The sequence below is a fragment of the Boleophthalmus pectinirostris genome, unplaced genomic scaffold (genome assembly GCF_026225935.1).
Source record: "Boleophthalmus pectinirostris isolate CB_2022bp ecotype Guang Dong unplaced genomic scaffold, ASM2622593v1 HiC_scaffold_9, whole genome shotgun sequence".
Taxonomy (NCBI): Eukaryota; Metazoa; Chordata; class Actinopteri; order Gobiiformes; family Gobiidae; genus Boleophthalmus; species Boleophthalmus pectinirostris.
This window is the reverse complement of record NW_026571541.1, coordinates 23,703,306-23,727,927: the sequence shown is the minus strand read 5'-3', so window position 1 is coordinate 23,727,927 and position 24,622 is coordinate 23,703,306. Positions and strand designations below refer to the sequence as shown.

General features: G+C 40.3%; 1 protein-coding gene across 1 annotated transcript; it reads left to right on the top strand.

The window, feature by feature from the left end:
• The first annotated feature begins 2,681 nt into the window (after window positions 1-2,681).
• On the top strand, window positions 2,682-22,679 carry clpb (ClpB family mitochondrial disaggregase). The gene is given in 17 exon segments (XM_020940357.2): window positions 2,682-3,326; window positions 3,402-3,453; window positions 5,007-5,093; window positions 8,839-8,942; window positions 9,944-10,072; window positions 14,219-14,316; window positions 15,116-15,181; window positions 15,183-15,231; window positions 18,920-18,997; window positions 19,774-19,829; window positions 19,923-19,967; window positions 20,332-20,493; window positions 20,579-20,735; window positions 20,823-20,896; window positions 20,977-21,096; window positions 21,941-22,045; window positions 22,399-22,679. Coding segments are annotated over 17 exon segments (2,028 nt in total). The 5' UTR covers window positions 2,682-2,875; the 3' UTR covers window positions 22,594-22,679.
• The last annotated feature ends 1,943 nt before the right edge of the window (window positions 22,680-24,622 follow it).

The following is a 24,622-nucleotide window of genomic DNA, read 5'->3' as shown; positions in this document are numbered from 1 at the left end:
AGGGAAAAGAGGCAGGGCGGGCAGGCAGGCACCGTTCACTTGGCTACAATAGAAACGCCCCCCTCTGCTGCATTCACGTGACCCTCGTAAAACTTCAGCTGTAATGTTGCACACAGCTTTGGTGTCGTGGGTGTCACTGAGTACACTGCAAGAAGCCAGACTTGTCCGTGAATTGTGTTCTCAAAAATGTTCAAAGGCTTAACTTAATTTATATGCAAAGGAATCGTGTGTCCATTAAATACTTTTTACTAAACGAATAGCGGACCAACAGCTACTGGCTTTGAACTACCAACATTTGAAGTGGCTTTTCCATGATAAAACTATGGACATAATCAAATCAGAACCCTGTGATAAGGCAAAATTAACTTAAAAAGGCATATCTCAAAAAGGGAGATGCATTTCTGATTATGCCATTTCAGAAAATAAAAGTTTTATGTAATGTGCTTATCCTGACTCCAGTGAAAGGGAGGAGTAACACATTTTTTGATTGGTGAATATACAAAACACTGAAAAGCTGAAGCAAAAATGTTGACAAACAGCCTCAGCCCTTTATAGATGATCAAGTTATAAACCCGGATAAAACCCTATAAACCAGGGCATAGAAGGTCTAAGAATTTAAGGTTACATTCATACTTGTCCTGGTTTGAGTCTAGTTTAGTCCTGATGTAGACCTGGTTTAGTTCTGGATTTAATAAAGAAGGTTACAGATTACAGACTATTCTGTGCTAAAACATGAATATGAATGAATATCCACACTAATTAAAGGCCTATTATCTAATCATTTCTAATGAACATTTCTTTAGACATAACATTATTTAACTGAACCTAACTGGCCTCCGTTAACATCACAACAACATCAGTTTATCACTTTAGTTTCCCACTGAGATGTGCTACTTATCCACTAACACCACATAATTCACCTACTCGTTCTGCATTTTGGCTACTCTGAGCATAGACAATAAAGCCATTATAATGAGATACAACCTTTATTACACTATCTCTTTCTTGTTAGCCCTTGGCGCAACAAAACAGCTGGTGCAAATAAGTGGTCAAACTGTCAATATAGCCGGAGGTGAAACGGGAGATTGTTCAGTGAGAAATTAACACCTGAAACAGTCAATACCTAACTGGCATCTTAAAGGCAGAGTGAGCAAGGTGTTCAATGAGTCTTTTTAAATCACATAGTCACGCTTTATAAATTAAGAGCCTGGAACAAAAAAGAGAGAAGCTCAGTGCCCTTTTGTATAAAATCCAGATTTTTCAAAGCAAATAGCCTAATAAAACAATATGGGTCCTAATGGCCTGGGAGATTGCACCAGACCAGTTTAGATGCAACAGGGCTTTAGAACATGCCTGAACAAGTGGCACCCTGCAGCAATAATTAACAATACACAGAATGTTCATAAAAATATCATTGACAGAAGCAGCCTGCTCTTTGCAAATGATGTTGGGGATCTCTACCCCTATATTTGCACATTAAGTGGGGAACAAAGATCGGTTAATACCTTTTTTGTAATAGAATTATAATGTATAAAAAGTTGACATGAACTAAAGCAGCCTCAATTATAGCTGTCTCATGTTTTAAAATATCTGAGTTTTGAAAGGGCAACAAAAATATTCTACTTGGACCAATGGATGTAAGTCCTCAGTTGATATGCCAGCAAATTTATGGTCTGACATCTCATATGATTAATGTCTGCACAGTGGAGGTCCACAGGTAGAAATAAATTACCCTTACAGCCTTTTCCCGTATAGACTATAACAGAAGGACTGGGTGCCAAATGATTTATATGAGCTTATCTGAAACTGCACCGTAGCACTGAACAAAAGTGCTACTGGTTCTCCACAATCACCAGTCATCAGATAAGTATTGCAAAGGATGGTTGATAGGCTTACTTTGTTTGGCAATTTGAGTGGTTGACCTTGAGCAAGGCACAACAGCAACTGATCCAAGGAGCACTGCAAGCTGGTCTGCCCATTTCAAGAAATGTTTAAAATCAAAACTTTAAATCACCATGTTAGAAGTGTCATTTGGCATAATAACTATAAATCCACCAAATCTGAAATAACTGGTGTAATTGATGGTATGCTGACTCCTTCAGGTGATGCTACAATTCATATATTTGCTGAATTTATAATCATTTTAATCCACATTTCTGTCCTTATTTTAGACCTGATTTAGTTTAGACCTAGTGGTACTTGGAAGGCTAGATATTTTCTTAAGTGGTACTTTGAGTAAGAAGTGTTAGAACCACTGAATAACAAGACTACAAAAAATGAATTGTGTTTCTCTTGTGCCATCTGCCGACTAACTCGTGTAAAGAGCAAGTGCGCAGGGTAGCACGTTTATAGTGTCAGACCATGAGACATAGAGCTATCGTTGGCATACGATAGCTCAAAAATAAAATAAAATAAAAATAAAATGTTATATAAAAAAAAAAAAATTAAAATGACAAATTAAATGTTGCACCATCCATGGCCTACAGTGTTTGGACTGTGGGAAAAAAGGTCAATCCGAAATGTGATGTTTTATTCGGATTGATTAGCCTATTTAGACCTATTTCGGACCGTGGGATTATTTTCTTCACAAAGTTTCACCTTACATTTAAAACAAGGGTTACATTACATCATTTTGTTCTTCTTTACGTTGTAAGCAATAGAAAACGACATTTCCCAGAATGCATCGCGCGCCTTCTAGTGACATCCACTGCATCATGAAGGGAAGCGGTTCTTGTTTTGCTCTAGCTGTCCTACATTCTGTGGCTCTACAGTAGTTACACGGTCATTACAGCTTGGATTGCTTCATTCCGAAGACACATTAGGTCAACTGTAAACCCAAGGCTCGGACCAGCTCCTAATCGGTGAGTTTGTAGCCATGTTATCCTCGGTTCCCACCAGGTTGATAGCCCGAAGGTCGCGCAGTCTGTCACCGTGCAGCCGCGTGCTCCAAACAAGCGCAAGTGGAGCGACCTGTCAGAGCATCCGTGACACTCCATTTGACCCCAACCGAAACCCCGTAGTGTCCACCTCCCGAGTGTCCCGCAGGGGCATTCTGGCGGAGGAGAGCTCGGGCAACGTGAACCCCTCCGTGCAGTACCACCATCTTGCCCCCAGATGGCTCTCGAACCTGCAAAACCGCCGCAGTTCATGGGCCGCCCTGGCCAGCAGAGGGCGCAATAACAACCAGTACTGGGAAGAGAGCGGTTACGGTGGAGGTGAGGGCCACGGGACAGATGGGAGGGCCAGCCGGGCAGGACTGGCCTCAGCCGGGGTGCTTTCTGCTGCGGCCGTGGCGTTCTGCCTAAGGAAAGATTCTGATAATAAAGGTACCCTCAATAGTCTGTTAATGCATGGTTTAACATGTCTAAAAAGTAAACACTAAAAATCTCTTCTGATTCAAGGTGATTCACTGCTGGAGGCTGCAAGGACCAATAATAGTGAAGATGTTATGAGGTATGACACCTAACACATTTTAGTGCACTTATTGTCATTTTATAGTGAGTAGAGTTCTTGTCACTGTACTAATTTGTCAAACAAAAACTATTCTTATCTTTATAATAAAAATAGCTAAAATAATCTGTCATGGTTTGAAAAGATTGTTTAAGGCTGTTTGATTACAAATATAATAAAAGTATATTCAAAGCAAAAAGCAAAATTGTAGGCCTTACAGAGTACCAGCAGGTAAAATTGCAATATTTGCTTGTTTTCCTGGTATGAGCCACTAGGTGGAACCCAAGACTGACTTGTCTGAGACCATTCACATTGGCTATGTTCACATGCACGCCAAAAATCAGATTATTATCTGATTTCTGGACCTTTAAAATTATTTAAATGACATGCAAACCGCAAAATTTGAAGTGAGTATTCAGAGGGACCATTATCAGAAAGAAATTCGATGATTTTGATGTTTACATGTCATTTTTAATAGTTTTATAACTCTAAAAATCTGTTAATAATGATTATGAATGTGCATGAAACTGCAGCTAATGACTTTAAGAAATATACCATCAAAACAAAGTGCCACATGCACATAGTGTCATTTGTTTTTATAGTATTACCTAGTAAGTAAAAACTTAGTCTTTTCAGTGTTTTCTATCTATGGAAAATTGTGTGGACCATGATCTATAATAACCATAAAATATTGCATAAAATTCTGGTAATCCCACTCTCACACATAAAAGTGCACTAATGTCTGATTTCAGTGCATACCTAGGCTGCCCACACTTGGGTTAGACTACCTTCTTAGATTACCTTGTTTGCAGCAGATGGTATAGGTGAGATTGAGACAGGCTGTAGGTCATTGATGTGTTAAGTGCTTTGGTTTAGTTTGTGTTAGTAACAGAGTGTCTTCTTGAAAGTCAGTCAAAAGCACAAACCACTTTTCAACAAATTTCATCTATATTTAGAATTAGCCATTTAAAAATGTGAGAATTAGAGTGAAAGTGTTACATAAAACATTGGGTACATTTCTCTTTTTCATTGTATTCCTGTACATATATCTCTTTGATTTTCTTTCTTCATGTGATAAAGCCAAAATTCAAGTCTCTCTTTAAAGTACAAGACATTGTCTGTATTATCCCTCTGTTACCCAGGCTAAAGATAGTATATTCTCAACCTCAACCCTTGAGCTGACCAAACTTTGCAACAAGCATACTGTATAAATCCCTTCTCTTGAGCCTATCGTTCACGTAGTACAGTTCAACACCCTGTAGGTAAGTGCAGATGTGTAAGAACCCAGTGTTGTCTAAACACTGACTGCCTGCTCAATGTTAGACTCTCAGATAACTTACATTTAGAGCAGTGTTGTGGAGCTGTAGCCCCGGGCACAGGCTTCACACCTGGCTCAGGCACAGCTCTGCAGATAAGGCCTAGCTGTCACCGTCTGTGTTTATGCTGGACTGTGAGACAGACTAAACTTGATACAACAGCAATGACAGTTGGAGTATTATATTTGCATTAACACAAACCCACAAAAAACAACTAATTCCACTTTATTTTGTCATCAGACTGGTAAAGGAGGGTGTGGATCCAAACCATCGCCACCGCCTCGGCTGGACTCCTCTCATGGTGGCTGCCATGAACCGTCAGCACAGGTGTGTACACTCTCAGATAAGGTTTTCCTTCTTAGGCAGATGAGCCCTACGACTTATTCCCATTACAAGTAAAAATGATCCTTTGGGCCTGTTACAGTAGGATGTTCCAGGGCTACTTACAGGCTGACAGACGGCCGGTGCACGTCCCCCATCTCAGTGACCACCAAATTAAATTAGCCTGCTGGCCCCCAGAACACAAAACGCCACAGACAGGGTTTGAGGTTAAGGCCGGGCCAAATCCAATTTACCAGGACTTTTTGGGGGAGAATGAATTCTCTAGTCAGTGTCCGCTTTTTCTATATGGCATTGTACGTATGCAAGAGGCCTAGTCTGACACTTATATGTGTAATTGGCTTTAAATCGTTAAAAAGCTTAACCAAAGCAAACTCTGCTTTTTCTATTGACTAATTTAACTTGCATTTTTAATTCAGAAAATGCCATTTAAATGATATGCATAATTATGTTTGATTTGATGCTGAAGTTAAATCCTCATAAATGTATAAACTGACATATATAGGCCTTTTAAATATTTATTTTTATAATGATAACTCTTTACTTTGAATGCTACGCTCACATAAGTGCATGTTATTCATGTCAGCTCTTATAAAGAGCAGCGTCACTTCTACTGTCAGTCTTTTTGCCACAGATGATGTTGTTTGTGTCTGGCAGTGATGGTATGTGTGTGACCAAAGTGTCCTGTGTGTGTATTATGAGTGCTATAACTCAGACGGCCATGACACCCCTCTGTGTTTAATCCTGTCTCCAGCCCCTAGTGAGCCGTCAGTGCTGCAGGGAAGACACAGCATCAGCTCCCTGGCATCAGTCACACTCCCTCTGTCCCAGCCTCACCCACACAGACTACAGTTTAGACCAAATATCAAGTGTCAATTACTCAAGCACATGCTACTCAACTGTTAAGAGAAAACAGCACATGTGAACGGTGCATCAGTGTTAGGATTTAATGCTTTTTCAAGTATGTCAGGAGCGCAGTATCTTGGCCATTTCAAGGCTGAAATGATGCTGAGTAAAGGGGTGTGCATTCGAATCAGTGCTGAGAAATTGGGGGCGTGTATTTGTTTAGCTTTGATGTAGGGCTCAATCATGGATCAGGGAGGCGCAGGGCTTGGCCTAATGTTTGCACTCTTTAACACACAATACCTATCTCCAACTCTCTTTCTCTGCTTCATGCCTCCCGCGCAGCTTTCACGTGCACAAAGACCACTCAGCCGAGTGTAACATTGTTGACCGTTCCGACCTGCCGGCCGACTAACTTGATGGGAGGGAGAGAATAAAAGAGGAAAAGAAACGTGATGCAGAAACGAGAGGTTTTATCAGAGAAAGGCAAAATGTGAAGAGTTTTAGCGAGACTCGTGAGCAGTCGTGGAGTGGGATTATGGGCTGGCACTTAAATAAGTCTCAGTGAAATGCAACAGAACACTTATGAGTCCTTACATTTATGTTCACTGTACTTGTTAGTGATAGACGCAGAATTAACGTATCAGTATTATTGTGAAACAAGCTAGATTGAGTTTGTGTGCATAGCAGTAATGCCAAACTGTTCTGTAAATTGACATTGTCTGATTGACCTCAGATGTGTTGCTGTGAGCCAGGGTCAAGTGAGGTCCACGTCTGGGCCAGGTGGTCAGAGACATGGATGGTCAGCTCAGCTCAGGTGTCCTTATATCACAGCATCGGAAGTGTCTGCTTCCTGTCTCCCCTCGGGGGCTGATGGGAAACTAACACCACAAATAACAAATGTTTAAATGGATCTATCAGCCTGATTTTGTGTAGCAATTCTTTTTGTTATGGTATTCAAAATAAATTAAAAGGTTTTGTTTTGAGGGATTTAAAGCAAACTATCTGGTAAGCCCTTCAATATACACAATTTAACTCTTTTAGTCCAATAAAGCTGCCAATGTTCTTGCTTAACAATTGTCAGTGTGAACACAGAAAAGATACAATTTGATTTTCTCCTTGTCCTCCAAATTTTAGTGGCGTTTAACCCAATTGACCTTTGCATTCCTCCAGTTTAACATCAAATTAGGTCTGTAGCACTTTTTCTAAATGGGTAAATAAAGTTAGTCACTTGATAAAAAGTTGATTAGTTGAAACTCCAGACTGTTTTCACAAGCTCATTAGTTTTAGCAACTCTTTCTAATTAAATCTACTTTCATCTTTGGCTGTACTTCCCTTCTTTTATGGTTGCCCCTCACTCCTCCCTCTGGTTTTCCATTCTTTATCCCGTCGTGTTTACCTTTCTGATGCCATTAACCCTTTTCACAGCATCTTGTCTCTTCACATAGCCGTGCCCAGCCTCGTGTGACCAGTCGCAGTGGAACTTTGTGTGTGCGTCTCTAAACGTGCTGAGGATGCTTGGAGCTGTTTGTAGAAGTGCTTGGAAGGGTTAGAGAAGAGGCCTCTGTGGGTCATGCCCCCCCTGCTGCCCCCTACCTCTGCGATACAGTAACAAAAGAGGACCCCCCGATAGCCCTTTTTAGTCCATTTAGCAAGGTCACACACAAAGACCTGGTCAGGCTGTTCTCACAGCTGCACACATGTTCCTAAAGTCCAGACAAATTACACCAGATGACAGATGCAAAGAAAAAATGCCTCAAAAAATAGTACCAATAAACTAAAAGAGATATATAAGATATTTAATGAAACTTAAATGTTTTAATTTAACAGCATTTAAGTGTTGAAAAGCATTTACAATTTTTTGTCAACAGTTTTGTAACATAGAAACAATTGTAAAGCCAGAAGTATTTTCAGGACTCCAGTCAAACTTCAAAGTAAACAAATCCTTTCCACTTGCTAAGACCCTGTGTGTCCATCATTCTCCATGTTTTGGAGAAACTGGAGTTGTCTCAATGTCAAAGCTTAGTTCATGTTCACAGTTGGAAGCTGGAGTCTGTAGACTGAGAGACAGTACCTGGAATGTCCGTCAGGTCACAGTGGCTGGTGTTGCCGAGGTATTCAGTGTTTGCTCTATAAGGCGGTACGCTTCAATGACAAACTACACACACATAGCCAGTCTAACATGCAGACCCCCCAATAGCACCGGAAACAGCCCGATTCAGAGGCCTTTCACATATATGTACATACATGTAACAAGGAGTGTAAGGAGCAAGAAAAACGGGGGTCGTAGACTGTGACCGCCATTGGTTACTACTAAATGAATTGTCTATTCAGGAAAAAGGAAGTGTTGTCAGTTATAATTTAGCATAGTAATAGTTCAGTTTTTGTATAGATTTAATTTGTGTAATGCTGTGCCTAATAGTCAAAAACTCTTTTTTAAACCACATTTGCTGTATAATTATTTTAAAATAGTTTCTGTTTGATTTAATGCTTGTCCCATTTGTAATAAATCACTAAATATTACAAATACTAAAATAGTAATAATTGTCATTTTACATTTTAAAGGTTTGCTGAGCTACAATGCAAACTTGAAAATTCGATATGGTCTACAATTTCCCATGTAGTTTCCATGTTTCCATTAATTCAACAATCTGTAGTATAAAATCATATGCGTCCATGTATAAAATGTAAGTACTGGTAGTAATTAGTTTTATGTTTATGCTTTACAGCTTGGAAAACCACCCTTCTAATACACAAAGAACCAAAAAAAAATATGATTTGTCATGAGTTTTTAGACTGTAGGGGCTACGAGGGGGGGCACCAGGAGATTAGAAACACTGGCAAAGATATATCATATTGTTCTTGTTGTCTTTTTTGTTGTATTTTTCAGTGTGGTGAAGGTCCTGCTCCAGGCGGGTGCAGATCCAAATGCTGGAGACCACTTTAACAATGTCTATGACACCTCCCGAGAGAAAGGCATCCACTCCTTGGAGGGTATAAAAAACACTTTGTGAATGCAATCATGTGTGCATGATATTGGTGTATTTTTCAGCAAGTGTAGAACCAGATATTATGAGACATTATCATTTGCATAAAAATGTGCATATGTACAAGCTTCATTTTTTTCCCCTGCATTATTTATTTTCCATGTAGCGTGTATTTTATTTGTTTTTCTTATGAGCTGCAGACCCACATGGCAGGATGCACGCTCGCTACACACCTCCCCTCCCTGTTTCTTCGCAGTCTGTGCTGGGTTTGGGCAGACATATTTATATGGGATATGTATATTGCAGACATTTATATGGCTGTCAGGTTTGGGTCCACGTGGGGCCGGCCTAGCATGGGGAAGCGCTTGCCAGACACGCGCTGATGGATGGGCTAGGGGGGCCTGTGCGACGCTTTATTGGGTTAGCTATGATTATCCCGGCCTATCTCTCCCTCCCTCATACACACTCGCACTGCAGAAAGACTGTCACGGAGATGAGGAAGGAGAGTAGGATGGATGGAGGAGGGAAAAGACTGATGAAGAAAGGGGAGAATAGGGAGAAACAGCAGAAGAAAGTGGAGAAGTAAAGTAGGTATGAACAGAGAAATGATAGGAGGTGCAGATCGAAGGGTGGCATGCCTGGAAGGAGATCGGCTCGCATGATGAGAGCCAATGAAGAAAGGAAGTCAAGAATTGGAGGAGACAAAGTTAGTGGCTTGGGAGGAAGTGGGTACCAGTGATGAAAGGAATTGATGGATTCTGAGCAGAGGGGGAAGGAGGCAGCAAGATAGACATGATGGAGTGGCACCAAATGAGTGCTCTTATGAAAAACTACAGTAAGGGTAGAATTTGTATGGTGTGAAGATAACCCTAGAACCAACTTCTGCTAGCTTGGATGGTCAAATTTAACTTTATTTAACAGTAAAGCATGTATCTGGTCCTAGTGTTATTTACTGCAACACATTACTCCATATATCTTAGATGTTCATTGTGTTTCTTATGTCGACAGTTTTGGTTTCCAGAGAGGATGAGTTCAGCAGCAGACTCAGCAGCCGGGCAGGATTCCGGGGTTGTACAGCGTTGCACTATGCCACACTGGCTGATGACCCTCGCACTGTTCAGATGCTGTTGGAGGCTGGTATGTATTAGCTACGCTGGCGCCACCTTGTGCCTCAGCTCAATTTCATTTCTCTCCAGCGACTAGGTCAGGAATTGAAATACACTAGATGGTTTGCAAGAACCCCGGAAGTTATTGACAATGCACCGGCCAATCAGGAAAGAGCTGTGAAACCATGACGTCAAACTCAAGCACGTGTCTGGGTCTCTGTTGTGGTACAGCACAACAGTAAACAAAGAGGTCGAGATGGATGTAGACGACGCCATACATTCTGTGTTAGCAACAATTCACGAGATCGAGGATTTAAAGCCAGAACAAAGAGAATGTTTGATGTTTATCAAGGGGAAAGACGTTATTGCCCTTCTTCCTATGGGATCTGGGAAAAGCTTAATATACCAGTTAGCCCCATTAGCGGCGCATTACGTACGTCACGACCAAATAGACGCGATTGGTTAAATAAAAAAGTACCCACCTACCATCGAGTGAACGAATCCTAATGCTGTGAGGTCAGATGGTTTCCACAAAGTGAAACCAGCTGATGAATCAGAGCCTGTTCAACACAACATGAAATAGGCAACCTCATTGTTAGTGTCACTACTTTGTGTCCAATTTGATCTTGGACATAAAGCAGCACGTGGATGTGACTGTTAAAAACTACACAAATAAAATTAATACTTGAGTAGAGGACACAGTAATGTGCTGCTTTGCACAGAGCGTATTGTATGACAGTTTTAGAATGGTAAAGACACTGTAAATAGAAAATTAGAGCTATAAGAGGTATCATAATAAAATCAAAATGACAGTTGAAATGGTAACAATCGGCACAAAATAGCCTGTATGATATAAAACCTCTGTAAACATATTCTGATTAATTATATAATAATTATATCATTTTATTACTGTATTAGTGTAGCAGTTAAAATTTCAGTCTGGACAAGTGTAAAATGGGCACTAAACTCAACAGAATCCTGATCTTAAAACTAAAATCACAATAAGCCTTATCCCAAAATATTCACAGATACCAAAGAACTACAGATGTAGCAATAACCGAAATATTGTGATATCATAAGTCTCACAATAATATCATGGGCCATCACAATATATTGAATCTCAAGTCTCTTTGCTTAAATTCACTGTTGTGGTGCAATTATAAAAAAAAAAAATTAAATAAAAAACTACATAGACCAGAATCCTGTGCTGTTTCAGTGCAAACTACATGAAGAAAGAACTGTTATTAAGCACTTTTAAATCTTAATTGTTTATTATAACAATACCAAAGACTTGTCATGACATTTAAAAGGAAAAAGTATCAATTTTGTTAACCTCCACAAAATATTGCAATAAATGTTGTACTGTGAGATGCATATTGTGAAAAGAGAGATTTGGATACCGTTACATCCCTACCCATAACTTTAATCTATATGATCAATTTTAATCCTTCTTCTGGCTCGTACCCCGTCTTGCCTTCTTAAAGGGTCTCCATGTATCATCACATTAACACATCTACCCTCTAGTGATATAGAGTATTACAAAGCTCATTTGAAATTGATCACTTGTTCGTACCCCCATTTCCTCAAAATATAGTCGCACCTGTCTTTGACTCAACTCCACCAGTGCGCACACAGAGCCTGGGGCAGAATATCCCCCAGTTTTCAAGCAGGCAGCTCTTAAACAAGCTCTGCCTAGTTGAACTCTGACCTCCGTTCAGAACATGCCTCCGGGGTAACTTGCACAATGAGTGTGTTATGGTGCTCAATCTGCTCTTATATTATAATATTCATATATGTATACATGCTCTGCCTCTAGCTTTTAAAATGTCCTATCAGAGAAAAAACCTGCAGGTCATGTAAAGGTGGGGTCTTTTAAATTCATTTTGAAGTAAAATATAATGCAACCAGAGTTTCTGTCTTACACACATGTATTAATGTCTTGTTTATGTTTATGATGGATGGTGCGTTTCAAAGCGTTGCCCATCCCTCATCTCACCCTTGCATTCGTAAGCTCTCTGTACACTTAAACAAATCGCCCCGTCTAACCCAATCAAATGTTCTCCACGCACATTTTTGAATTAAAAAGGTAAGAAATTTCACAAAGCAGGGACATTTGTTTCAGGCAAATCAGATTAAAGGCGGAGCAGGTTGTTGCTTGCCCGACTGGGTCGTGGCTGGGTTGGCGCCACTTTCACATTCAATAACAATCATGACGTCACTACACTTTGCCTAAAACCGTGTCCAAGTGAATGACACAATTTATAGATATGCGTCCATTAATCTTCACAGATCTTTAGCGAATTTTGTTTATGTGTGTTTTGTGTTGTAATATATTTCGTGAAACAGCCATACATCAGTGTAATCTCATCTTTCTTAATGTATGTATGTTATAGGGAGGGTAATGTTGAAAAAGATGAATTTCTGGCGACCCTTGCGATAACAATATTTGGAATTTTGCAATCCATTAAAAAGGTGCCTATAAAGTGTCTTGGCTTGAGATTCAACTATCGCACAAAAGTTGATGGACAAATGGTGTGAAAAAAATTATCTTTAAACAGAAATACTCAAATGCCAATTTCGATATTAACAGGCTATAGACTGATATATCACCCACCTTTAATGCATGTATGAGCATGAGGTGTGTACACTGCATTAGATATTATTTCCCCAGTGTTAACACTAGTGGCCACGGGTCGGCACTTTTGGCCTTCGCCCGCTCCGTCCTCACATCTCCATCCATCACAGTCTCCAGGCCCACCCTCGGGCTCCTGCTTGGCCCCACTGTCCCTCGCTCTACCTGCCCCAGCTCACCAGTCTATCCCTAGGCTGCACATCAGGCTGCTGGCCAGAGGCGCCCGGTAATGGACAGCTCTGTAGGTGGTGGTGGGCCAGAGGAGACACAGATGCACACAATACAGATACGTGGACACACAAAGAGCAGCAGGGGCTCTCTCCCACCAGCTGCGGTGAAAGGAGAGGAGGAGGAAATGGGGAAGAGGAGGGGATTCCTAATAGGCATAACTAAAGCAGTCCTAATGAAAGGGTCCTGTGTATGCTAGTGTGTGTTTCAGTGTTCAGCTGCGGCGTATGCGTCCGAGTGCCCGTGTGACAGTCGTTAGGGTTGATCCTGTTATAAAGTGCTATGGCCCAGAGGGTTGGCCTGATATTAAAGCCCTAAATGATGCTATTTATTATGTCCTGTGTGGCTGCGACTGTGTGGGTGCTTTATTGCGCTCCTCCCCAGTGTTTGGAGGAAGGTGGTCATGGTGTATTGTTGTCAGGATCGATCGCTTCATGAGCAGGTCACAAAATTTAGGGGCTTATCAATAATAATAATTGTTGTGATTATTGGTCTACGGCTCAAAGGAACAGGTAAAAGAAAGCATAACCTCTATTCACTGAATGCAGTGTATTAAAGTGTATAAAGCAACACATACCAACTGTAGCATTTTATCAAATAGCACCAATGTATTAAACTATTACAGGCTAGTGGCTATTTTAAAATATTTTTGTTAAAATATAACTTTGTGGGTGGAAACCAAAATAAATGTTTCTATTTATGTGAAAAGTGTTCTTGTCAAATATTACAGATGCCTTCAGAAATCCCAGCAACTTCTTCTTTACACTTTTAATGAATAAGTTGCTATGGTTTATCCAGTGATTGCTGCTAGCTTTACCTTCATGTAAAGGCACGTGTTTTCTGTGACCTGATTTAAAGCAGTCGCACGGGTCAGGGCAGAAGGCACTGCTAAGCATCTCTGTCAAACCCACTGCCAGTTGCACTATTACGTGCTTTGTGTTCCCCCATCACCAAAATCCCTGACCCTTTCAAAAGTGTTCAACACAATTTCCTCCTGCTGTTAAAAAGTGTGCGCTGTACAATAAGGCAGGATGATGGCTGCAGAGTGCAGGGGTCAAACTGCATTATTGGCACACGTTGCACATTTGAAGCCCCCCACAGAGTCATTTCTTTGGCCAGCCTCCTTTCTGTAGTTAGACCCATGACCCTTAGACCTGAGTAGCCTTTAACAGTACACTCTAGATCGACGTCCTGCCCCTCCTGCTGAGACAAAGTGTGTGCATTGTGCATGATACGTCACTCCAATTATAAAACAAAGTATTTCTTACATCCAGACAGTTTTCATCTGTGTTTTGAATGTGGACCACTTGTTTGCAGGCGCTAACCCTCTGCAGACCAATGGACTGGGACACACACCACGGGCGTATGCCAAAGAAGGAGACGTGGGCACCCTACTGCAGGAGTGGGAGGGCAAGGTATGGTATACTTAACCTGACAGATACATTTTCTTATTTTTATAGCTTATGTTATCAACAAAACTACTACTACAAAACTATAAATACACTGTGTTGTGAGTCTGGAGACAGCTGGTTTTACAGATGAACACCCTCTCTTCAGGAGGTCTATATGTCTGCCCATTGAGTGACAGGTGTTTTTGATCCATAATATAAAAGCTGGTTAAGGTTAACTGGGGTTAAAAACATCCAGAAAATGACATTGTATTGTAAATTTATAGAAATCTTTCAGTCTGGAGGTTTCATTATTTGCGATTTAATTACATTTAATTAAACACTAAAGGAAGTGATCATTTGGGATAATGAAAATGAAAGCATGTCTAAAAAACAAACTGGTCATTTGACTAAAACTAAAAATGCTAAAAATGCTTACCCTAAGCAAAATGTATATTTAGGTCCTCTACTCATTTTTATTTCACATGACCTTCCTATTAGACAGAGACATGAATTCCTAAGTGCCAACGTACACTGATTAATGCACCATGATCACATCAAAGTCTCTCTTTTTGCCCATTTATTTCAAAACATTTTCTAAATTTCCATAAGTACATATTGAAAATGCTTTGCAAAAGAGACAGGTTTTCTGCTCAATATAAAATATACAGAGATACAGAGTGTTGTTACATGGATACAATGCATCATAAATGCTAAGTTAATTACACACTTAAGCACTAGTTCTCCCCTCCCTGTTCCATGGAGGCTGTCATCCGGCCTCCTCCCTCCTGATTCATGGCCCGTCTGCTCTCTTGTGGGTGTGTAGTTCCAGGAGGCACAGGCTCGACGGGAGGCCGAGGAGCGCAGGAGGTTCCCCTTGGAGAGGAGGCTGAAAGGAGCACATCATTGGGCAGGAGGGGGCCATTAATACCGTGGCCTCAGGTAAACACACTGCTCACTCTAAAAGTCTACATTGTGGATCTTAATGTACACTTTTCTCCTCAATGTCTTATCTCTGTAGCTGTAGCTGTAGCTGTAGGCGGGCTCAGACAGACCGACAGAGGCTCTAATTGGTTAATTGTGATAAATGAGCTGTCCGTCAGGCGCACACAGGTGCTTGGTACATGCGTGTGTGTAGTTGTGTGTGACAGCTGAGAAGGCCAGGCCCGGAGCCGCCAGTTAACACGATTACACAGGGAGGAGACATAGTACAGAGCCAGGCCCTCGCTCTTCCTCCGTCTGCTGCTCTTCCTCATCTGCTTTCCCCCATCTTTGGTCTGTCTTTGGTCTACTGCAGCTCTGCACTGAACAGGCTTCAACCAACACAGACACATTCTGTTTTTCAGTTTTATCTCATCCCCTTGATAACAAACTTAACAACAAAGCCCACCTTAAAGTTATTGTATCTCAAACACTCAAAAATACTACTAATGTATAATTGGCTGGCATTCATATTTTCACTTGTTAAATAAAATCCTTATTACTGATATGCAATGTTTTTCCATTTTATTATAAGATTGTTGTTTTATGGTCTTATATAAATCTTGCAATTCACCCTCTTTAGACGTTAATCCACCTATTATCCATTAGGGGAACAATCATGCAAATCAGATGAGAAAACACAGCCAGCAGGGGTATTCAGCAAGCCCTTTAAGCCAGCTACTTTAGCTGCTCGGGAAGGATCTTCAGAACAGGAAGCTGAGGCAATGGCAAACAGACAAAGGAGACCAAGTGTAATGCATGGAGAGGAGAAGGAGGATGAGTTAGAGCACAATAAGCCTGCAGACAGTAAAGAGCTGATATTACACCAGGCATCCATGGAGGCCACGTATTGATCGAGCCACCATCCAGCCGTGCAGGAGGCTGTGTGTTATTTTTATGATCCCGGACAGTGTAGATTTGTGAAAATAATCAACCCGCTCCCTAAACCAGACGCCATAATAGTTATTTTTGTCTACAGATTAATAAACAACTGAACAATTTAATAAGTCTTTTGCATCTCAACCTAACATTTTTTATCTATGTAATGTTGTTGCCACTTTTAAAAACAAAGTACAGAGAGGGAGGATTATGGAAGTTGTAGTCTTTCAGCAAGGCAGTGAATGATTACGGTTATCATGGCAAATTGTCCTGAAAGCCATAGAAGACGTCTCTGCAGTGATAAAGGAACAGCTTATTGATCCCTTAGAAGTATTACAGTGAATATATCACACACAGTCCTCCGTCTAAGCTCCACGCTCGCACACACGCACTATGAAGGCAACCAAGAAGAAACAACCTGGAAAATATTGTATGTATCTTAAAAGTACAAGCGAAAGACTAATTAAATTTTTTTATTTGATCAGACTAAAAGGTAGGAGCTACTATTTAGTTTGGTTTGTTTCAAAATGTACTTATAACTCATTTATTCTCATAAAAACTTTATAGAGCTTTATTAATACAACACTCCATTTCTAACTGCTTATCGCATGACATAAAGAAAATCAAAAGTACCATTAGAAAAAAAAAAAAAATCAAAAAGAAGACAAAAATTGTAAGTTAAACAACTTATGTCAGAAATATAAGTATATTAAGGAACAGGACCAAGAAAAAAGCTGTTACTTTTCAATATGCATGTTTATAATCTATTAATTTATTTTAAAACATACATAATATACACTGGGAACATCAGTATTATTAAGCTTAAAAAGTTTCTTATTTATTTTTTATCATCGGCTCAATTTTAACTTCTGTCCAGTGGTTATCCAAATATCTAAAAACAATCAGAACCAGAAAGAAAAGTTTTTGCATGCAAGGTGTCACCATCCCCTTTCCCTGTGATGACGAACAGCTGCCCTGTAGCTCCAAATATACGAACTCTGCACACAGGAAGGAGGCTTGGATTGATCCAGGTTTAGCTCTCAGGGCTAAGAGTTATTGAAGAGAATCATCCCGCTGTAATCGTGTTAGAGCCGAGCAGACCTGCCCAGAGCGTGCGGTGTGCAGTGCCGAGTGTGTGTATGCATGTGAGAAAGAGAGAGAGAGACAGCCTTCATTTGTTTTGTGTCTGCTGCTTTCCTTGTCATTGTCAGGCTCCTCTGAGAAATGTCAGGGTGCCCTTCTGTCAAAGTCGCTCTCAATCAGCTAAAATACGCACACACACATACACACATATACAACACACACTAACACAAACACAACGCAGAAGGTTACGCTGTCATTCGCACAGCCATTGATAACACATTGGAACCCCTCTTGTCACTGCTCATCTCCCAGGCCATCTCTGACACACCTGCCTGTTCCTCCTTCTCTGTCTGCTTATCTCCTCACGTGGCTATCTACCCCTCTTTATCTCCTTTTACATCCTTGCTCCTCTTCCCTCCACTTATCTGTCCATCCTCCTCCCAGTTTGTATAATCTGTCCATCTCCTCCTCCTTCGATCTACTCTCTCCTCATGCCAAGCTTCTGGGCTTTATGATTATCAGCTATTAAGAGTTAGTTTAACACTCGAGTTCAGTTATCATACATTGTGCCTTGGTTGCTTCGAATGGCTTTTTTATTCCAGCTTTATTTTGTAGTATTTCAGCCACTATGGACAACCCAACAAAAGGATCAGAAAGCAAGATATTTCAGTATTGTCTTTTCAAAGTTGAATGGTCCTAGGTTGTGATGTCCCTTTCTGGCTTAGTGTCAATCCAAAACTCACCAGCAGTGATCTGCCCCTAGCAAAAGCCTTTGCAGAAACTGTGAATTAAAATTTCGATCAATTGTGATGTTGTGCAGATTGCCATAGTCAATAGTTTAGAGAAGATTTCAAATTCTGGAGGAATATTCAATTTTTGTATTTAAAATCGCACTGACTTGCCTTGTTGTGTTGTTTCAAAGTTCTTTGACATTTTGAATTTCACCTGTGTTTTATTCATTATCTTTATATTTGATCAATTATACATACACTACATAATCTTTATGCCCACATTGAATACGTCTGTACGTTAAAGGTTTTTAATCAAAAATCAGACTTCACCATATTAGAGAATCCATATTGTCTTCCTAAATCAACAGATACATAAATGTGTATAGTGACAGAGGTTGGAACACTTAAACTTTGTAATATTATGTCCTGTTCCCCAGCCTCCTTTCTTCAACAGGTTCCAGTTTGAGTAGGCCCATGCTTGTGTCTACTTTCTTTGTGATGTGCTTGAAACTAAAGCACACTCTGTACGTCCCTGCCATCCACCTCATCATCTTGTCTTTGTGCATGTGTGCGAGGGCCGTTGCTGGGGTGATGGCAGGGTTGGGTAGGCACTCCTCCTTTTAAGCGAGCGTGTGTGCTTGTGTGTGTGCAAGCCTGCGATCTATGCTAAACTGATTTGGGCATGGCCGCGCCAGGGAGGCTAACACAATTACTGCTGGCTAATGGCCCCACTGACTGAGGAGGGGGGGGGCATCAGCGTTGGCTTTCTGGAGGTCTCTCATCTCACTTGCTTTTCCTCTCCTCTTTCTCCTTTTCTTCCAACAAATGCCTCTGACCCTTTCCGCGTCTCAATTGTCTTTTCAGTATGGTTTCTGATATCCTCCACTACCATCAGGTCAACTAAGTACTTCAAGTCTTAAAAATAATTCATAAGTCTTTTTGTTTTTGTCTCGTAGCCATCAGGAGGAAGGAAAATGGCTGGTATGATGAGGAGCACCCCCTCGTATTCCTCTTCCTCGGGTCATCAGGAATTGGTAAAGCACAACGCACTATTTTACGTTACATTAAGTCAAAATATAACTCAATACAACACAAGTCCAAAAAGCAAAAGAGTAGAAGAGAGCAACTTTGCTGGATTGATGACATATGGGAAATGTGTATCATGTAGACTGTGAAAAGTGAATTACCGTATTAGCCCAGTGATATTATACAGTGGTCTGGCTAGCGCTGCCCAGATCTAACTATCTCGTTCAGAATTATATTACCACAGACAAAAACCAGTCTATTAAAACATATTGTATAAGATAAGTGTTAAGCTTAAACACGCATATTTTAACATATTTTTATTGTGTACTCGTGAATGAAGTTTGGGTGCACAAAGATGGATAAAACACCAGGAAAGGGTGAAATGACAGGGCAAAGAGATAGATGGAGAAGCGCCGGTGTTCATATTCTCTGGTGCCTTCAGCGACAAATAGTGTCCATGAAGCATCAATATTAAACATCAGCAACAAGGCAGCCACAGTCAAGCCAGGCATACGCATACCAAACACAGGGCATCAATATCACATGTGAGCGTTTGCATGCAGAATATTTTACTGACTAAAATAATGCATGCCTCGGTACAGCACAGGAAGATTGAAAGCTTTCAGGGGGATTTGGATCTAGGCCAACCAGCAATATTGGATATAACATTGATTTAACGTAATATATGTTTTTATATATTTTTACAGTTTTAGTGATAACTTTGCCTTAAAAAGAATTAATTTAGCTCCTGGTTGTGATTTCTTTTTCTGGATTTCTGTTACAGGCAAGACTGAATTGGCCAAACAAGTTGCCCGATACATGCATAAAGACATAAAGAAGGTATATATTGGTTTTATAGGTTATTAAGCAACACATCCAAAGTTACAATATATTTTATCCTGTAGTCACGCTAAATACAAATTCTACTTGTAGGGCTTCATACGTCTGGACATGTCCGAGTTCCAGGAAAAACATGAGGTAACTTGATTTTGTTAATAGTAAAAATGTCAGTTCAAGACTGTCTTTTATGTATAATCAGTGCATAACAATGCTCTGTGAGGAGAATTCATTTGTTTCACATGTCTTAGCTACACATTCATTGAAATGATGCATTGGATTAATTCTCTTTATGTATTTCATAAACAAAATTTATGGTGTTTTCCCGTAGTTGTGTTATGTTTCAAAATGTTTGATGAGGAATGCATTTTATTATGAAAATGTTCAACATAATTTTACAATTAATAGAGAATTTCAAGGCAGTTTAGTTTCATAAATAAATTTCCAAGGCTCTAAATACAAATTAATTTTTTTCAAACATTTGTTTATAAACAAATACATGTAGGTGGCAAAATTCATTGGATCTCCTCCGGGTTATGTGGGTCATGAGGAGGGGGGTCAGCTGACCAAACTGCTGAAAGCCTGTCCCAACGCTGTGGTCCTCTTTGATGAAGTGGACAAAGCTCACCCTGATGTACTCACCATCATGCTGCAGCTCTTTGATGAAGTATGCATAGACCACAACACTTCACAATCACACATCCATTATGTTTGAGAAGATGCACATACGGTAACTAATGTCCTCTGCTTAGGGGCGGCTCACAGACGGCAAAGGAAAGACTATAGAATGTAAAGATGCCATCTTTATTATGACTTCTAATGTTGCAAGTGATGAGATCGCCCATCATGGTCTGCAGCTCCGTCAAGAAGCTGAAGAGGTCAGCCGCAGGAAACTGGTGGACAGCCTGGGTAAGAGGGCAAGAAAATAAACACTATACAAATATATGTGATGATATTATGCCATTATTAGAAGATTCATACCAGTGTCTTATGCAGACGATGTACAGAAAGGCAATGACATCCAAATCTCCCGTCAGTTCAAAGAATCAGTAATTCGACCAATTCTTAAGGTAAAAACTCTGCCTTATATTATTTTTTTAAAACATGTTTATTAAACAATAAAGCATTTGTATAATCTTTTTTCCTAAAGGCTCATTTCCGACGGGATGAGTTTCTTGGAAGAATCAATGAAATTGTGTACTTCCTTCCATTCTGTCATTCTGAGCTCTTACAGCTGGTCAGCAAAGAGCTCAACTTCTGGGCAAAGAAGGTAGGCAAACTCAGTAGTTCACTTTTTATATATTTTGTTAGGCTTCCTTACAGCATGTTCAGCGTGTGCCCTTATATTGGAGGAATACCATATGCCCCAGTCTTTGAGCAGTGCACAAATACACACAGATCAATAGTGCCATTGCTACTCACAATAATGTAATTACAGTGTTTAACATGTGGAGCCTTCATCAATATTTAATTATTAATATTACAGCTGGTTCCTCTGGGCCTTTCACAGACTGACTCATGACTCGAGAGTCACTGGGCGTGTCTGGGGCTGTCTCTTGATAACAGTCATGATAACCTCAGTTTGTTTGACCGCTTTCAATTATGAGTGCACAGCTTTATAACCAGTGTTTTGAGTCTTCATTGATTTATGTTTGGAATAAGTAAAATATTGTGTCATGGTTTTCATTGGTGTAGGATTATTTTTCCATCTCTAGAGAAAAGACAAAGTAGATTCTAATTGAATGAAGTTGACCTTGGATTCCAAATGAGCCACTTCTTAATGAGCCACTGTGTTCATTGCTATTGACTGGTGTTTGATTAAAACACATTAATGAGTTGTTGATTAGCACTCAGAAACATGTTGTTTGACAGCATCTTTCCTCTGCCATCATTTTAATCAATTTCTTTTTTTGTCACACATTTGCTTTTTCTTATATTTAATAGATTACCCATATAATATGCCAAAATGTACGTCCATACTAGATATGTATTTGGTATACAACACAGTAATAGACATACTTTAAAGCCATAGCATTTTATGGTTAAGAAACATTGTATGCCGCCATTGATTTACTGATACATGTATCATATGTTTTTAACAATTGTTTTATCAGGCTAAACAGCGACATGACATCACTCTTCAGTGGGAGCGCCCAGTTCTAGATTTGTTGGCGGGAGGATACAATGTGCACTACGGCGCACGCTCTATCAAACATGAGGTATCTTTGAACACATCTGACCAGTTAGCTGTTTATTCATATGAATGAAAATCCACTGATCCTTCTATTCCTGCCCTGATCCAACTGATACTAACCAGTATCAGTGCAGAGATGATTTATTGTTTATTCTTTAAGTAATTATGATCAACAGAGTCTAATTGACAATATTTAAATAGCTTAATGGATTAGCCCTTAATCAATGTCCAGGACCATTTTTTTCTGGAAAAGACCCACCAGCTGTACCAGTGGATTTTTACCTATTACCTGTCAAGAAAGTTACAATAAATGGATTAGTCTTTGGCCATTGCATTTATTATTTTTTTTCTAACCCACTCATGTCTTGGGGCCTGCAGGTTGAACGACGTGTTGTGAACCAGTTAGCTGCTGCCTATGAACAAGAGCTGCTCCCCAAGGGCTGCACTCTGCGCCTTAGTGTTGACAACGAGGGCCAGGAGGAGCGCAGCCCGAGTCTGCGTCTGGAGGTGGTGGGAGAGGACAGCTCCGCCAGGACACTAGACATCCGCCCTCCTCTCAGCCCAGATCACTAACAGTATATGCTACCATTACCATCAACACACATAAGGTTAGCACTGTGGATATGTGGAGTAGCAATAAAAGTACCTCAAGCAACATATCACTGCCTCTCTCTTTCACTCACCACCCAATATTTACACTACATCATGTCACTACATAGCCAAGAAATGTGTTGTGTCTTCAAAGTAGTATAATAAAAAGACGTTCATGACATGAGAGCCATATGAAAAGCCATGACATGATCGGTGTTGCTGCTACAGTTAGTATATTTTAACATACTAGTAAATGTATTCAGTTATTTATTTATTTATTAAAATACAAGAAGATATGTAGGTCTGAGGCAACAAAAAAGGCAATTTGAACACTACTGGGAAAAAGTTAAGGATATCGAGAAAGTTGTATAATGCCTGTTGCTTGCCTGTTGATTAAGTAACCAAAGAGGGTATCTGATTTGCTTCCACTGTTACTGGTTGATAACTCACTTTGATACATAGCACATTCACCAGCACTGTCATAGTGATATACGTATGTAAATGTTGAGTTCTTGGTTTATTTGAAACAATGGCACCACATAGGATTGTATAGCAATCTTGTTGAGATATGGGCCATAAAACTGCCTTGTCCATCGCTTTGGTCAATGCATCTGTGTTTAAAAGTGTTGCAGATTTCTCAGATGTGTCGGCATCTTGGTGCAAATGGCTTTAAAGAGAAATTTTGCAGCATGACATGCCTATATATAAATATTCAAAGTTGTGTGTCATTAATGTTTAAAGAGCATGCTGACAACGCACATATGTATTGGCATTTTTCACTCTTGTATCCCAGCCTACACCATGTAAATAAAGCCAGGACAACAAAAAGAGAATTGTGTGTTTTTGTTTTGCCCTGACACTCCTGATGGATGCGTCTGTGTGCCTGACTCCAGACCCTGGGTGGGAATTCCTATGACAATGACGCTTGTCCACCTTGTGAAATGACAAGGCACTGGAATTTGTTAGGAATTTTAGTTTGTATAGGATGCCATTTTAAGACATTGGGAGGGAATGCTGTGTGACAAGCCTGCTGCAGGGATATCTTCCATATTGGGTGAAATTAGCATGGAGCAAAGTCTTTCTTTTTAATTTGCTCCACATGGACCCCTCAACAACACATACACAGACAGTGAGCTGCCTTCCACACAGAGTCGCGGCTGTCTCCTGTGGAGGCACTGTAATTGTATTGTTTTTAAATCACTCCCCTATGGCAGACGCTTTTTATTACACTGAAAAACCTTTCCTCTAGTCATATTCACATATGCCACAGAACTGACTGAGAATTTGTGGCTTTAATAATGGTAATCAATACAGAATATGCTTTGCTTTTTTCTTGCATGGTGCTAAAACATGCAATATTTAGAACCTCGTTCATCTATGTACATTTGATTAATCGCAGTACTATTACAAAGGGTTACTCTGAAAATAAACTTAGAAGATTGGTCCCTTCACAAATGCCATCTGGATGCTGGTGCCTTTGACATCAGAGGTATACAGTGATTGTTGGCCAAACCTCTCCCTTGCAGTAGCTGCATCTGGACAGTAGATCAAGTTTAGGCTCTGATACCTTGAGGCTTTTCCCATATCTCCTATTCCTCAAACTCTTCTACACTTTATGGTTTTAGGAAGCCGAGTTGGCATGCATGTGTTTGTGTGTATCCATTTACCCTCCCCGAGGAGGAAGACAAGAATAAGGAGGAGGAGTAGAAAGCGAAGAGGCTCTTAGTCTGTCCGTCAGGCTATTTCTGACTGCAGCCATTTCTCTGATTAGATTATGGAGAAACAGAACCTGGCCCACCATCGTCCTAGCCTCCATCTACTCTTTCCCTGTTCACTGCACTCTCTCACTCAGCCCTGCGTTCATTTTCTCTTGACTCTAACGGACAGTCCGTTACTTTGCACCCATCTGTCTGTCTGCCTGTCTGTCCCTCTCACCTTCTCTTGTACAAATCAAGAAGATTCTGTATGCATCGCTTTATGTAGGCCAGTTTTGTCCCTTTGAATGATCTGA